This window comes from Bacillus rossius, chromosome 13 (assembly GCF_032445375.1).
Source record: "Bacillus rossius redtenbacheri isolate Brsri chromosome 13, Brsri_v3, whole genome shotgun sequence".
Classification (NCBI taxonomy): Eukaryota; Metazoa; Arthropoda; class Insecta; order Phasmatodea; family Bacillidae; genus Bacillus; species Bacillus rossius.
In genome coordinates, this window is record NC_086340.1 from 47,072,155 (window position 1) to 47,086,769 (window position 14,615).

Here is a 14,615-nt window from a genome sequence, read left to right on the forward strand (position 1 = left end):
AAATATCTAACATAAACGGAAGAAATTTGAACTAACGAAGACTTCCCAGACTCAAGAGTTTTTAAAAGCTTTCAAATTCTCATCTATCTAACCAATAATATGGGACTATAACCGGTACGATAGGAACAGAGAGACTTAATTAAAATACTAAAGTGAAAGAGCATAAATAATACAATAGTCGTTGCCAGGAGATGAAACTTTCAACAATGCAGTGACAGTTGCCACAGAATTAATGAAAAATATTGCTGAAAAATTATAAAAAAAAATAATAAAAAGGGGGGTTGTCTGTAAAGTCGGTTTACGGACGATAAGTTTACGTGATAACGTCATAAGAAAACATTGATGAAAAATTGCATACTATTATGTATTTAATTGAATTATTATCACTAAATTATCATTATTTTGTATAATACAAAGACGTAGTTAATTGAAAATTACAATATTTTCCATTGAATACTAAATAAAAGCAGTTGACTTACGATAGTTTAAATGAGATTATAATTTTTTAGTCATAATTGTAACATAACCTATCATTACTGCACTCGCCGACCGATGCTACTTTTTTTTTAATAATCAAAGAACAAATATATGAGATTATATCGCTAATCAAATTCTTAAAATGCAAGAATTAATTACCTTTTTTTGCCGCAATTGTTGTTGTATTAAACAATGGAAACCACATTAACTTTTCACTTCACTTTATAAACAGTTGACAAAACAGTTCACGTGTAGGTTGTGTGCTGCCGCTGTCTCTCTTCTACTCGGACGCATCGGCCGATGGAGTGGAAGAGAGATAGATGCGTCACAAGCCGATCGTGCCTCTCTATCGCTTGTTCCGCGCTCTCGCTTGCACGCTCGGCTCAGGCGGAACGTGACAATGAGTCATGCTTTTTCGTGCGTGCAGCTGACGTTCATCGATTTATAAGACGTTATCACGTCAAAAACTTGAAACATATTTCGAACAAACTGCCCCCCGCTGCAAGGGGACTTCACCGGGGGATTCACGGCTCTGGCCTCGAGGTCCGCAGGCGATTTACTGGCTGATGCGCCCCTGTTCCGCTATGTGCCTGTCCTCGGTGCTGCTTTCATGAACCTGTGCAACTAAACTAGCGATTAAAACACATTTCTATTAAGCTATGTAGTGATGAGTCATTGAGCGATTGTAGCGCTACAATTGCACCGCCTCGTACGCAACATGGAATTCAAAGCTAGCAGAAGAAGTGAGAAATACAAAAGAAGAAAAAAATCATTGTCACGAATTTTAAGAAGCAGAGAATGGCCGCGCTTAAGCCTGCAGTTACACCTAAGCCAAGCACCAGCCGAACAAAGCTGGTGACAAAGGCGGGTTTTGGCCAACATCCACGGCTTCATCATTGCAGAAGTGGGGTTCTGGGCCGACTTGAAGACTTTTGCGGTAGAAAATAAAACCAGTTATACCAAGGACTAAAGTACATACTTGGACTCTATCAAGGTTAAACTAATAAGCCAACTCGTAGAGGAAATTGAAGAGGATGGTCCGCTCAAGTACAACATCGTGCTTGAGTGCAATTCACCCACAACTTCTAGTCGTCTTTGTGACTCGAGGACAATGTATAAGAACCTGAAGTTGACAATATCGAGGACAGGGATGAGACTTTGACACCAAAAAAGGTAGAACGTCGAGATAAAAAAAAACGGAAACGATAGGGCTCAAGGGATTATGGTAACACTGGGGTGATGATTTTGATGAACAATCAAGAGATTTTAAAATAATCATAGAAAACGTATAACTACGATTGTAGTACAGCAGAACAGATCTAATTCACTATAAACAAACCAAAAATTTGGTCGACAGGTTAAGACTTCCCTATGTTCACCAAAAGTAGAAAATTTATTCCTCACCAAAGAAACATGGACTATACTTAATCAACTAAGAAGCGCGGGCTATATACTACAGAAAACAACTTGTGTAACTTGAAAAACTTGTGAAACTAGTCATTTGGAGCAAACGGGTACATATGTAACCTGACTACAAATGAAGCCGTTTGGAGCAGTGGCTACACATGTAGCCCAGCTACATATGAAGCCTGCTGGAGCATGTGTCTTGCACGACCTCGACTGGTTCGAGTCCAGTGACGCGAGACCCGCCCCTCCAAACTCGCGCCAGCTTGTATCAGGGGCCAATAAGGGGAGGGGGGAAATTTGTGCCACTTTTGGGACATAACTAAGCCCCCGACGTTCTTGGGGAACAGAACGGGAAATGTTTACCCAAAATGGAATTTTTCCTCTAAACTGTAAATTTTCCCTTGAAAAATGGAAATTTTTAAGACATTTTGGAAAATTTTGAGTCATTTTTGAAGGTGAAGGTCAAACATCCATTGGGAAAGATTTTTTTAAATTTTCCTTTTATGATTTGCTATCGTTCCTGTTTTTATCCATCTCATTAAACTATATGTAACCAAGTGTACATTTTGGCAATAGAGCACCATGTGCTGGGCTGTCAATTCTGTAATATCTCAAACCATTGTAAAATGTACCTTATGTGTCAATGAATCTCTTGAATTGAATTGAATTGAATTGAATTGAAAGATCACCCCATGTGGCGGCCGTGACGTCACAATGCAAGATGGCGAACACACCCAGCACCCGAGCAGGTGACCCTAGTGTGTGCTGCTGTCCGCCTCCCGTGGAGACAAACTGTCGAAGCGTTCAGGAAACATACCATGTTGGAGTTTGAGAAGCCAAAACAGTTTTTGTTTAAAGAATAATAGCCTTGCATGTGTAGGAGATCTACTCATTCGGGAAGTACCATCATGTCTGGGAAGGTTATCTGTACCATGCTTTTGATCACGTGGTTTGTTAAACGTGAGCCATCAGACCGGTATATTTACAGCCGTGGCTCATAACGAACCAGTTCTGTAATTAAAAATGTTTTTAGTAACGGTGTTCTGTTTTCTGTTGGAAAAGCTTCGATCCTCGCCAATAAAACAGTTCTACGTGACGTAGGTGGCACAGCGTGGATTACAAAGAAGTAAACGACTTGTGACACACAGCACATGTTTGTAAAGGGCCGTATTTTTAGTGGCGTTGAAACTCTTTCCTTCATATAGTTGTTCGTAGTTGGTTTCAGTTTGTCGCATTTCGTATTTCTTCAATCACATACGTGTATATATATACAGACATACATAGATATGTGTGTATATGTATGTGCACAAGTATTAAGCATGTAAAGTATGATAAATGCATTCCAATTCCGGAAGTCACAACGCCTCAAACCACAGCCGCTGGAAACATGATGTTGAATTTACCGCCCGAATAAATATACGTGTATCATAACGTTGACAGGCACTGAGAAGTTGTGTTTGTGTTGATGCAAGTGCTAGCAGTTAAAGACGTCCATATTTAAAGCGCAAACGCAAAATTCCGCGTGCTAGAGTTTGTGGATTGGGAAACTTAAGTTAAAACATGCTTTAATTTAAATGTTATTTTTTTATAACAAAATCTTTCCTCACAAATTTAAGTGCGACTACTATTTTCTCTTGTGGTGTGTGATGAAAAAATGTATGGTTTGTTAATCAAATGCACGTTCATATGCTTTAAGTAACGCCTGAAGCTGTTGTATAGTAATTATTAGTTCAATGTTTTCTTCGAATTATGAATTAACAATAAGTGCTCCTGATTTTAGGCAGTTGTTTCCAAACCAATGTTGTGAGGGTTGCACACCTGCCAGGCGTCGATTAATTTTTTTAAAATTTAATCTAAGCTTTTCGCGAAAACGGCGGGAAAAATTATGCACAACTAGGCGATATTTCATCTGACATGCATAGTAGAATACAATAGCCGGTCCGGGCGCAGGCCTCAGGCGGTGGAGCCGAGAGCCGGCTCCGCCATCTTGGATTCTGACGTCACGGCGGCCATCTTGGATGGTTGTGACCTTGACCTTTGACCTTGACCTTGAATTTGATCCTCAAAAATCCTCAAAATCCGCCAAAATTGGGCAAAATTTGCCCAAAATTCCTCAAAAATCGCCAAAATTTCCATTTCTGTGGAAAAAAGTTCCGCCAAAAAATCTCAAAAAATTCCACAAATTAAAAATTTCTCATTTCGAGGGAAAAATTTCCCGTTTCGAGGGAAAAATTCCCGTTTTTAGTCCTTAAAAATCCCAACGGCTAGAAATGTCCTGATAGAGGCTTAAGCATCCTTAACTCAAGCCTCAGTTAAGCCTCTATCAGGATGTGACCTTGACCTTTGACCTTGACCCCGACGGCCATCTTGGATCCACCATCTTGGATGACATCATTTCGTTTTCTCGAACATTCCGGCATTGTGTTATCCGCCATTTTGAATTATGACGTCACCGTTGCAATTTCCGTTACGGCCGCCATCTTTAACTTTTTTATTCATTATCCGATTTTAACGAAATTTTTTTTAAAATTATAAAAAAATTTAAATAATATAAATTTAATAAAATATTTATAAAAAACAAACATTAACGACACTGAGCTCGGAGTCCTCGGTTAGAACCCGACAGAGGCAAAAAAATTAAAAAATGACGACCGATCCTTCCCCTACGGTGGACGCAGGCATACTGACTCCCTCCACTTTTTTTTCAAAGCATAAATATATCGTCAGGTAGTATGACGTCATGTCCGCCATCTTGTCCTCGTCTGCTGGAAGCCATCATCAGTGTATCGTCGGCGAGAGTGCGCTGACGCCATGTTAGTTTAATTCTTACCCGCTAGAGTGCAGTAATCATTTATTATTGCTATGACACCCGACATCTTGTCATTTGGCTGCCATCTTGAAAATCCATAATTATTTAGCTAGAAATTCGGGAAAAATTCCAAAATTCATTAAATAAATTTGTAATCTATATACTGATCGATTAGGTCGACTAACGTCCTTGGTACGATCTAGGACGATGCAAAAAAATTAAATATAACATCAATTTAACATAATAGTAACAGGTTCGAGGAATTAAACACCGCAAGTTCTTTTACAAACATAATATTTATTACATAATTTCTATTCTACTACAGGATCACTTACGAAAGCCAACAATCTTATAATCATTTAGTTCCGCAGCGGTGTGAAATGACTAATTCTTAGCTCCAATCGGTTTATACTAGACAGAGTCCAGCCAGAACCTTTACAGACATAGTCCACCTCTTCTTGACAGAGTTTCTGGATACCGTTTTTAACAGTTTGCTTCACATCGTTAGAACTGTAAATTACTGCAGCAGATGTCTTGAATGCACACTTCTTCACTTCGTCATCGAACGGATATGGCTTTCCATATATACAGTCCAACCACAAGTTATATTTCAAAGGTCCGTTTGTTGCTACATCATCAGTAAGCTGATTGATTATCTTCTGTCTGATATCGTCAAGAAAATTACAAATGTCTTTCGACTCACCGAACGTATTTAGATAATAGTAGTCTTTCAACGTTCCACGAAATGCAGACTGCGACAAGTAGAAGCCATTATCGTTCACTTGTAATGCTACGAACACAGTCTTAGGTTTAGTTCCATGTTCAGACGTCATAACAATCGGTTGCTGAGCATCTGTTTTTTTGGTTGTACGCTTTCGTGTCTCCAATCTAAAGCGAGGAGTCGAAATGTCGGCAGGTAGTTCAGCAGTAGGAGCACAGACTCCACCTTTACATTTTTTCGCATGATGTCGCAAACTGTCAATTCGAGTAAATTATTTAAGGCACTCATCACATCGAAACTTCATGCGAGAAGGATTCTTCGCGCATTTGCTCCGCTCATGTCTTCGTGCATCATGGTAAAATGCGAACGACGTATCACAGTAGCTGCAAGGATACCGTGGTGATGAAGACGATCCTTTCAGACCCGATCCAGATACAGGCGTTGCAACAGTAGTACCATTTCCAGGCATTCTCTTATGCACATCGATGCATCGTTGTTGCGCCGAAACCTTTACTTTCTGCCGCACAGCAGGACCTTTGCATGCCTTCATGTGCGTTTTCATATTATCTTTTCTGGCAAACTGCTTATGACATTTCTCACAAACAAACATTTTACGATATAGGTTCTTGGCACATTCGCTCCTCTCGTGTTGCCGAGCATTGCTGTTGTTTGAGAAAATCTTGTCACAGTAACAGCACCGATGTTCGCTAGTTGTCAAATCAGCATCCATTGAAGTCTCCATCGAGGTCGTATCGTCGATCGTCGTGGTTTCCTGCACATCCAGCTCAGTAGTCATTAAGCTATCTTCTGCTGGTGGTATCACATCTGTTGAAATCTCCTCCAATGTTGACATCGTCGTCGTTGCCAACGGGATCTGCTCCACCATTGTCGTCGCTGTCGTCAAGGTTCCCGTAGACGATGATACAACGTCCATCGAGTACGACGTTAAAGTCGGTAAATATGCCATCGAGTTCTCAAGAACAGGTAATTACGCGACTTATTCACCAGATGAAATAATCTAGGTGATCCTTACACCGTCGACGACAGTAACAAACTGAGCGACCTGCTGTCTAGGACTCGCTTATATACATGCACCGGATGGAATAATACGCAAGTCAAATCAAGAACCACTTACTATAATACCAGAGTCAAAACAACATTAAAAATAGAAGGACCATCAACGAAAAGGCAGCACATTTGGAAGCACCGACAACGAAAAGGCAGCACCGACAACGAAAAGGCAGCACATTTGGAAGCACCGACAACGAAAAGGCAGCACCGACAACGAAAAGGCAGCACCGACAACGAAAAGGCAGCACATTTGGAAGCACCAACAACGAAAAGGCAGCACCGACAACGAAAAGGCAGCACATTTGGAAGCACCGACAACGAAAAGGCAGCAGCGACAACGAAAAGGCAGCACATTTGGAAGCACCGACAACGAAAAGGCAGCACCGACAACGAAAAGGCAGCACATTTGGAAGCACCGACAACGAAAAGGCAGCACCGACAACGAAAAGGCAGCACATTTGGAAGCACCGACAAAGAAAAGGCAGCACCGCCAACGAAAAGGAAGCACATTTGGAAGCACCGACAAAGAAAAGGCAGCACCGCCAACGAAAAGGAAGCACATTTGGAAGCACCGACAACGAAAAGGCAGCACCGCCAAAGAAAAGACAGCACATTTGGAAGCACCGACAACGAAAAGGAAGCACCATCAACGAAAAGGCCGCACCGCCAACGAAAAGGAAGCACATTTGGAAGCACCGGCAAAGAAAAGGCAGCACCGCCCACGAAAAGGAAGCACATTTGGAAGCACCGACAAAGAAAAGGCAGCACCGACAACGAAAAGGCAGCACATTTGGAAGCACCGACAAAGAAAAGGCAGCACCGCCAACGAAAAGGAAGCACATTTGGAAGCACCGACAAAGAAAAGGCAGCACCGCCAACGAAAACGAAGCACATTTGGAAGCACCGACAACGAAAAGGCAGCACCGCCAAAGAAAAGACAGCACATTTGGAAGCACCGACAACGAAAAGGAAGCACCATCAACGAAAAGGCCGCACCGCCAACGAAAAGGAAGCACATTTGGAAGCACCGACAAAGAAAAGGCAGCACCGCCAACGAAAACGAAGCACATTTGGAAGCACCGACAACGAAAAGGCAGCACCGCCAAAGAAAAGACAGCACATTTGGAAGCACCGACAACGAAAAGGAAGCACCATCAACGAAAAGGAAGCACATTAATTTGTCATTGACTGCAATATTCATTGGTTCCAATATTCATTGGCTCCAATATTCATTGGCTCCAATATTCAATGGCTCCAATATTCATTGACTCCAATATTCATTGGCTTCATCAGTCATTGACACCTACAGTCTTTTGGTCCCAAAAGTCTTTTGGCTACAAATATATTAGGCTAGAATTCTTCGAGTCTAAGAGACTATGAGACCACATGGTTACAGAACTACGTGACTACGAATCTTCAAGTTTACGAGACTGCGAGGCTACAGAGCTACGAAGCCTCTAGTACACAGGTTTACGTGACTGCGAGGATACAGGACTACCAGTCTGCATGAGTACTTGACTACGAAGCTACTCGTCTACAAGGCTACAATTACAGCATCTGTTTTCGTCAGAATTTTCTCTTTTGCTCCAAGACTCGAAGAATTCTAGCCTAATATATTTGTAGCCAAAAGACTTTTGGGACCAAAAGACTGTAGGTGTCAATGACTGATGAAGCCAATGAATATTGGAGTCAATGAATATTGGAGCCATTGAATATTGGAGCCAATGAATATTGGAACCAATGAATATTGCAGTCAATGACAAATTAATGTGCTTCCTTTTCGTTGATGGTGCTTCCTTTTCGTTGTCGGTGCTTCCAAATGTGCTGTCTTTTCTTTGGCGGTGCTGCCTTTTCGTTGTCGGTGCTTCCAAATGTGCTTCGTTTTCGTTGGCGGTGCTGCCTTTTCTTTGTCGGTGCTTCCAAATGTGCTTCCTTTTCGTTGGCGGTGCTGCCTTTTCTTTGTCGGTGCTTCCAAATGTGCTGCCTTTTCGTTGTCGGTGCTGCCTTTTCGTTGTCGGTGCTTCCAAATGTGCTGCCTTTTCGTTGTCGGTGCTGCCTTTTCGTTGTCGGTGCTGCCTTTTCTTTGTCGGTGCTTCCAAATGTGCTTCCTTTTCGTGGGCGGTGCTGCCTTTTCTTTGCCGGTGCTTCCAAATGTGCTTCCTTTTCGTTGGCGGTGCGGCCTTTTCGTTGATGGTGCTTCCTTTTCGTTGTCGGTGCTTCCAAATGTGCTGTCTTTTCTTTGGCGGTGCTGCCTTTTCGTTGTCGGTGCTTCCAAATGTGCTTCCTTTTCGTTGGCGGTGCTGCCTTTTCTTTGTCGGTGCTTCCAAATGTGCTTCCTTTTCGTTGGCGGTGCTGCCTTTTCTTTGTCGGTGCTTCCAAATGTGCTGCCTTTTCGTTGTCGGTGCTGCCTTTTCGTTGTCGGTGCTTCCAAATGTGCTGCCTTTTCGTTGTCGGTGCTGCCTTTTCGTTGTCGGTGCTGCCTTTTCGTTGTCGGTGCTTCCAAATGTGCTGCCTTTTCGTTGTCGCTGCTGCCTTTTCGTTGTCGGTGCTTCCAAATGTGCTGCCTTTTCGTTGTCGGTGCTGCCTTTTCGTTGTTGGTGCTTCCAAATGTGCTGCCTTTTCGTTGTCGGTGCTGCCTTTTCGTTGTCGGTGCTGCCTTTTCGTTGTCGGTGCTTCCAAATGTGCTGCCTTTTCGTTGTCGGTGCTGCCTTTTCGTTGTCGGTGCTTCCAAATGTGCTGCCTTTTCGTTGATGGTCCTTCTATTTTTAATGTTGTTTTGACTCTGGTATTATAGTAAGTGGTTCTTGATTTGACTTGCGTATTATTCCATCCGGTGCATGTATATAAGCGAGTCCTAGACAGCAGGTCGCTCAGTTTGTTACTGTCGTCGACGGTGTAAGGATCACCTAGATTATTTCATCTGGTGAATAAGTCGCGTAATTACCTGTTCTTGAGAACTCGATGGCATATTTACCGACTTTAACGTCGTACTCGATGGACGTTGTATCATCGTCTACGGGAACCTTGACGACAGCGACGACAATGGTGGAGCAGATCCCGTTGGCAACGACGACGATGTCAACATTGGAGGAGATTTCAACAGATGTGATACCACCAGCAGAAGATAGCTTAATGACTACTGAGCTGGATGTGCAGGAAACCACGACGATCGACGATACGACCTCGATGGAGACTTCAATGGATGCTGATTTGACAACTAGCGAACATCGGTGCTGTTACTGTGACAAGATTTTCTCAAACAACAGCAATGCTCGGCAACACGAGAGGAGCGAATGTGCCAAGAACCTATATCGTAAAATGTTTGTTTGTGAGAAATGTCATAAGCAGTTTGCCAGAAAAGATAATATGAAAACGCACATGAAGGCATGCAAAGGTCCTGCTGTGCGGCAGAAAGTAAAGGTTTCGGCGCAACAACGATGCATCGATGTGCATAAGAGAATGCCTGGAAATGGTACTACTGTTGCAACGCCTGTATCTGGATCGGGTCTGAAAGGATCGTCTTCATCACCACGGTATCCTTGCAGCTACTGTGATACGTCGTTCGCATTTTACCATGATGCACGAAGACATGAGCGGAGCAAATGCGCGAAGAATCCTTCTCGCATGAAGTTTCGATGTGATGAGTGCCTTAAATAATTTACTCGAATTGACAGTTTGCGACATCATGCGAAAAAATGTAAAGGTGGAGTCTGTGCTCCTACTGCTGAACTACCTGCCGACATTTCGACTCCTCGCTTTAGATTGGAGACACGAAAGCGTACAACCAAAAAAACAGATGCTCAGCAACCGATTGTTATGACGTCTGAACATGGAACTAAACCTAAGACTGTGTTCGTAGCATTACAAGTGAACGATAATGGCTTCTACTTGTCGCAGTCTGCATTTCGTGGAACGTTGAAAGACTACTATTATCTAAATACGTTCGGTGAGTCGAAAGACATTTGTAATTTTCTTGACGATATCAGAAAGAAGATAATCAATCAGCTTACTGATGATGTAGCAACAAACGGACCTTTGAAATATAACTTGTGGTTGGACTGTATATATGGAAAGCCATATCCGTTCGATGACGAAGTGAAGAAGTGTGCATTCAAGACATCTGCTGCAGTAATTTACAGTTCTAACGATGTGAAGCAAACTGTTAAAAACGGTATCCAGAAACTCTGTCAAGAAGAGGTGGACTATGTCTGTAAAGGTTCTGGCTGGACTCTGTCTAGTATAAACCGATTGGAGCTAAGAATTAGTCATTTCACACCGCTGCGGAACTAAATGATTATAAGATTGTTGGCTTTCGTAAGTGATCCTGTAGTAGAATAGAAATTATGTAATAAATATTATGTTTGTAAAAGAACTTGCGGTGTTTAATTCCTCGAACCTGTTACTATTATGTTAAATTGATGTTATATTTAATTTTTTTGCATCGTCCTAGATCGTACCAAGGACGTTAGTCGACCTAATCGATCAGTATATAGATTACAAATTTATTTAATGAATTTTGGAATTTTTCCCGAATTTCTAGCTAAATAATTATGGATTTTCAAGATGGCAGCCAAATGACAAGATGTCGGGTGTCATAGCAATAATAAATGATTACTGCACTCTAGCGGGTAAGAATTAAACTAACATGGCGTCAGCGCACTCTCGCCGACGATACACTGATGATGGCTTCCAGCAGACGAGGACAAGATGGCGGACATGACGTCATACTACCTGACGATATATTTATGCTTTGAAAAAAAAGTGGAGGGAGTCAGTATGCCTGCGTCCACCGTAGGGGAAGGATCGGTCGTCATTTTTTAATTTTTTTGCCTCTGTCGGGTTCTAACCGAGGACTCCGAGCTCAGTGTCGTTAATGTTTGTTTTTTATAAATATTTTATTAAATTTATATTATTTAAATTTTTTTATAATTTTAAAAAAAATTTCGTTAAAATCGGATAATGAATAAAAAAGTTAAAGATGGCGGCCGTAACGGAAATTGCAACGGTGACGTCATAATTCAAAATGGCGGATAACACAATGCCGGAATGTTCGAGAAAACGAAATGATGTCATCCAAGATGGTGGATCCAAGATGGCCGTCGGGGTCAAGGTCAAAGGTCAAGGTCACATCCTGATAGAGGCTTAACTGAGGCTTGAGTTAAGGATGCTTAAGCCTCTATCAGGACATTTCTAGCCGTTGGGATTTTTAAGGACTAAAAACGGGAATTTTTCCCTCGAAACGGGAAATTTTTCCCTCGAAATGAGAAATTTTTAATTTGTGGAATTTTTTGAGATTTTTTGGCGGAACTTTTTTCCACAGAAATGGAAATTTTGGCGATTTTTGAGGAATTTTGGGCAAATTTTGCCCAATTTTGGCGGATTTTGAGGATTTTTGAGGATCAAATTCAAGGTCAAGGTCAAAGGTCAAGGTCACAACCATCCAAGATGGCCGCCGTGACGTCAGAATCCAAGATGGCGGAGCCGGCTCTCGGCTCCACCGCCTGAGGCCTGCGCCCGGACCGGCTATTATATTCTACTATGCATATTACTAATCTGCCCTTAAAAAAATTACATTATTCCTCGGAGCCACTAGAATTTAAAGGACATTAAGGTTAAATCCTACATTAATTCCATTAAATAATGTTACTTCAGCTACAAGATTTGCAGTAATTGTAGAACCTTGTTCAACTAGACACTAAGCAGACGCTTTGTATATAATTTTAAATAGCTTTTTTATGATTTAAAAAAATCAACTGTTTCAGCTGCGCAAATGAAAATCAAATACCACCATATGACGTGTGTATATATAATATGTATAACTTATATTTACTTGCTAAACCTGCAGCCGAGACCTTCTTACCTGTATGTTCGATCACAAAAAAAAGTTAATAGATTTGGTCTGATAGTTTTAATGTCTTAACTTCAATTAAGTTACATATCGCAGGTGAGCAACACCTAAATTGTTTTATAAATACTTGTGCTATGTATCATGCACACAGAGTGGCGGCCCTGAGCACTCACACGCCCTTCCCTGAGAGCACGCTACTGCCACGCCTCAAATAGAAAAATAAACTGTCTCAAATGTTTTTAAAATAAGTTTATGAACAAATCTTACTAACAAATGGAATAAATATGAACTAAAGATGATTTGAAAGCTTACAAATTCATATTTATTTGATCAATAATATGGGACTATAACTGCTACGATAGGAACAGAGACACTTAATTAAAATACTAAAGTGAAAGACAATAAATAAAACATAAGTCGTTGCCAGGAGATGAAAATATCAACAATGCAGGGACAGTGGTCACAGAAATATTGAAAAAATAGGACTAAAAATTATAAAAAAACTTAAAAACTTGAAACATATTTAGAACGAAAAGCCCCTCGCTGCAAGGGGACCTCTACCGGGGGATTCACGGCTCTGGCCTCGAGGACTGCAGTACCCCTGTTGCGCCATGTGTTATCCTCATTGACCGAGACAGGTAGCGGGCTCACCTTGGTGAGGATGTAGTCGAAGATGTTGGCCCAGTAGAAGCTGGAGATGCCGCCAGCCAGCGCCAGGGTCAGCCCCACACTAACAAGCAGCAGCGAGCGAACAGTCTTCCTGGACCACATGGCGTCAACTCTTCCTCCTGGGACAAATCACCGCTCCGTCAGTGCCGCGCTCACCCTCCACACGTGCAGGGCTCACCCTCACTCACACCTCCACACGTGCAGGGCTCACCCACACTCACACCTCCACACGTGCAGGGCTCACCCACACTCACACCTCCACACGTGCAAGGCTCACCAACAATCACACCTCCACACGTGCACGGCTCACCCAAACTCACACCTCCACGCGTGCAGGGCTCACCCACACTCACACCTCCACACGTGCAGGGCTCACCCACACTCACACCTCCACGCGTGCAGGGCTCACCCACACTCACACCTCCACGCGTGCAGGGCACACCCACACTCACACCTCCACACGTGCAGGGCTCGCCCACAATCACACCTCCTCACGCGCAGGGCTCACCCACACTCACACCTCCAACCGAGCGGGGCTCACCCACACTCACAACTCCACACATGCAGGGCTCACCCACACTCACACCTCAACACGTGCAGGGCTCACCCACTCACACCTCCACACGAGCAGGGCTCACCCGCACTCACACCTCCACACGTGCAGGGCTCACCCGCACTCACACCTCCACACGAGCAGGGCTCACCCACACTCACACCTCCACACGTGCAGGGCTCACCCACTCACACCTCCACACGCGCAGAACTCACCCACACTCACACCTCCACACGTGCTGGGCTCACCCACACTCACACCTCCACACGTGCAGGGCTCACCCACACTCACACCTCCACACGCGCAGGGCTCACCCACACTCACACCTCCAACCGTGCGAGGCTCACCCACACTCACACCTCCACACGTGCAGGGCTCACCCACACTCACACCTCCACACGTGCAGGGCTCACCCACTCACACCTCCACACGCGCAGAACTCACCCACACTCACACCTCCACACATGCTGGGCTCACCCACACTCACACCTCCACACATGCTGGGCTCACCCACACTCACACCTCCACAGGTGCAGGGCTCACCCACACTCACACCTCCACACGCGCAGGGCTCACCCACACTCACACCTCCACACGCGCAGGGCTCACCCACACATACACCTCCACACATGCAGGGCTCACCCGCACTCACACCTCCACACATGCAGGGCTCACCCACACTCACACCTCCACACATGCAGGGCTCACCCACACTCACACCTTCACACGTGCAGGGCTCACCCACTCACACCTCCACACGTGCAGGGCTCACCCACTCACACCTCCACACGTGCAGGGCTCACCCACACTCACACCTCCACACGTGCAGGGCTCACCCACACTCACACCTCCACAAGTGCAGGGCTCACCCACAATCACACCTCCATAAGCGTAGGGCTCACCCACAATCACACCTCCACACGTGCAGGGATCACACACACTCACACCTCTACATGTGCAGGGCTCACCCACACTCACGCCTCCACACGTGCAGGGCTCACCTCACTCACACCTCCACACGTGCAGGGCTCACCCACACTCACGCCTCCGCACGTGCAGG

General features: G+C 43.9%; 1 protein-coding gene across 2 annotated transcripts in view; it reads right to left on the reverse strand.

The window, feature by feature from the left end:
• LOC134538532 (protein peste-like) overlaps positions 1–14,615 on the reverse strand; it is a 155,158-nt gene that overhangs the window by 92,947 nt on the left and 47,596 nt on the right. For both annotated transcript variants that reach the window (XM_063379936.1, XM_063379937.1), the window contains exon 2: positions 12,985–13,121. In XM_063379936.1, the coding sequence (XP_063236006.1) occupies positions 12,985–13,121 (137 nt within the window). The remainder of the gene's footprint in view (positions 1–12,984; positions 13,122–14,615) is intronic.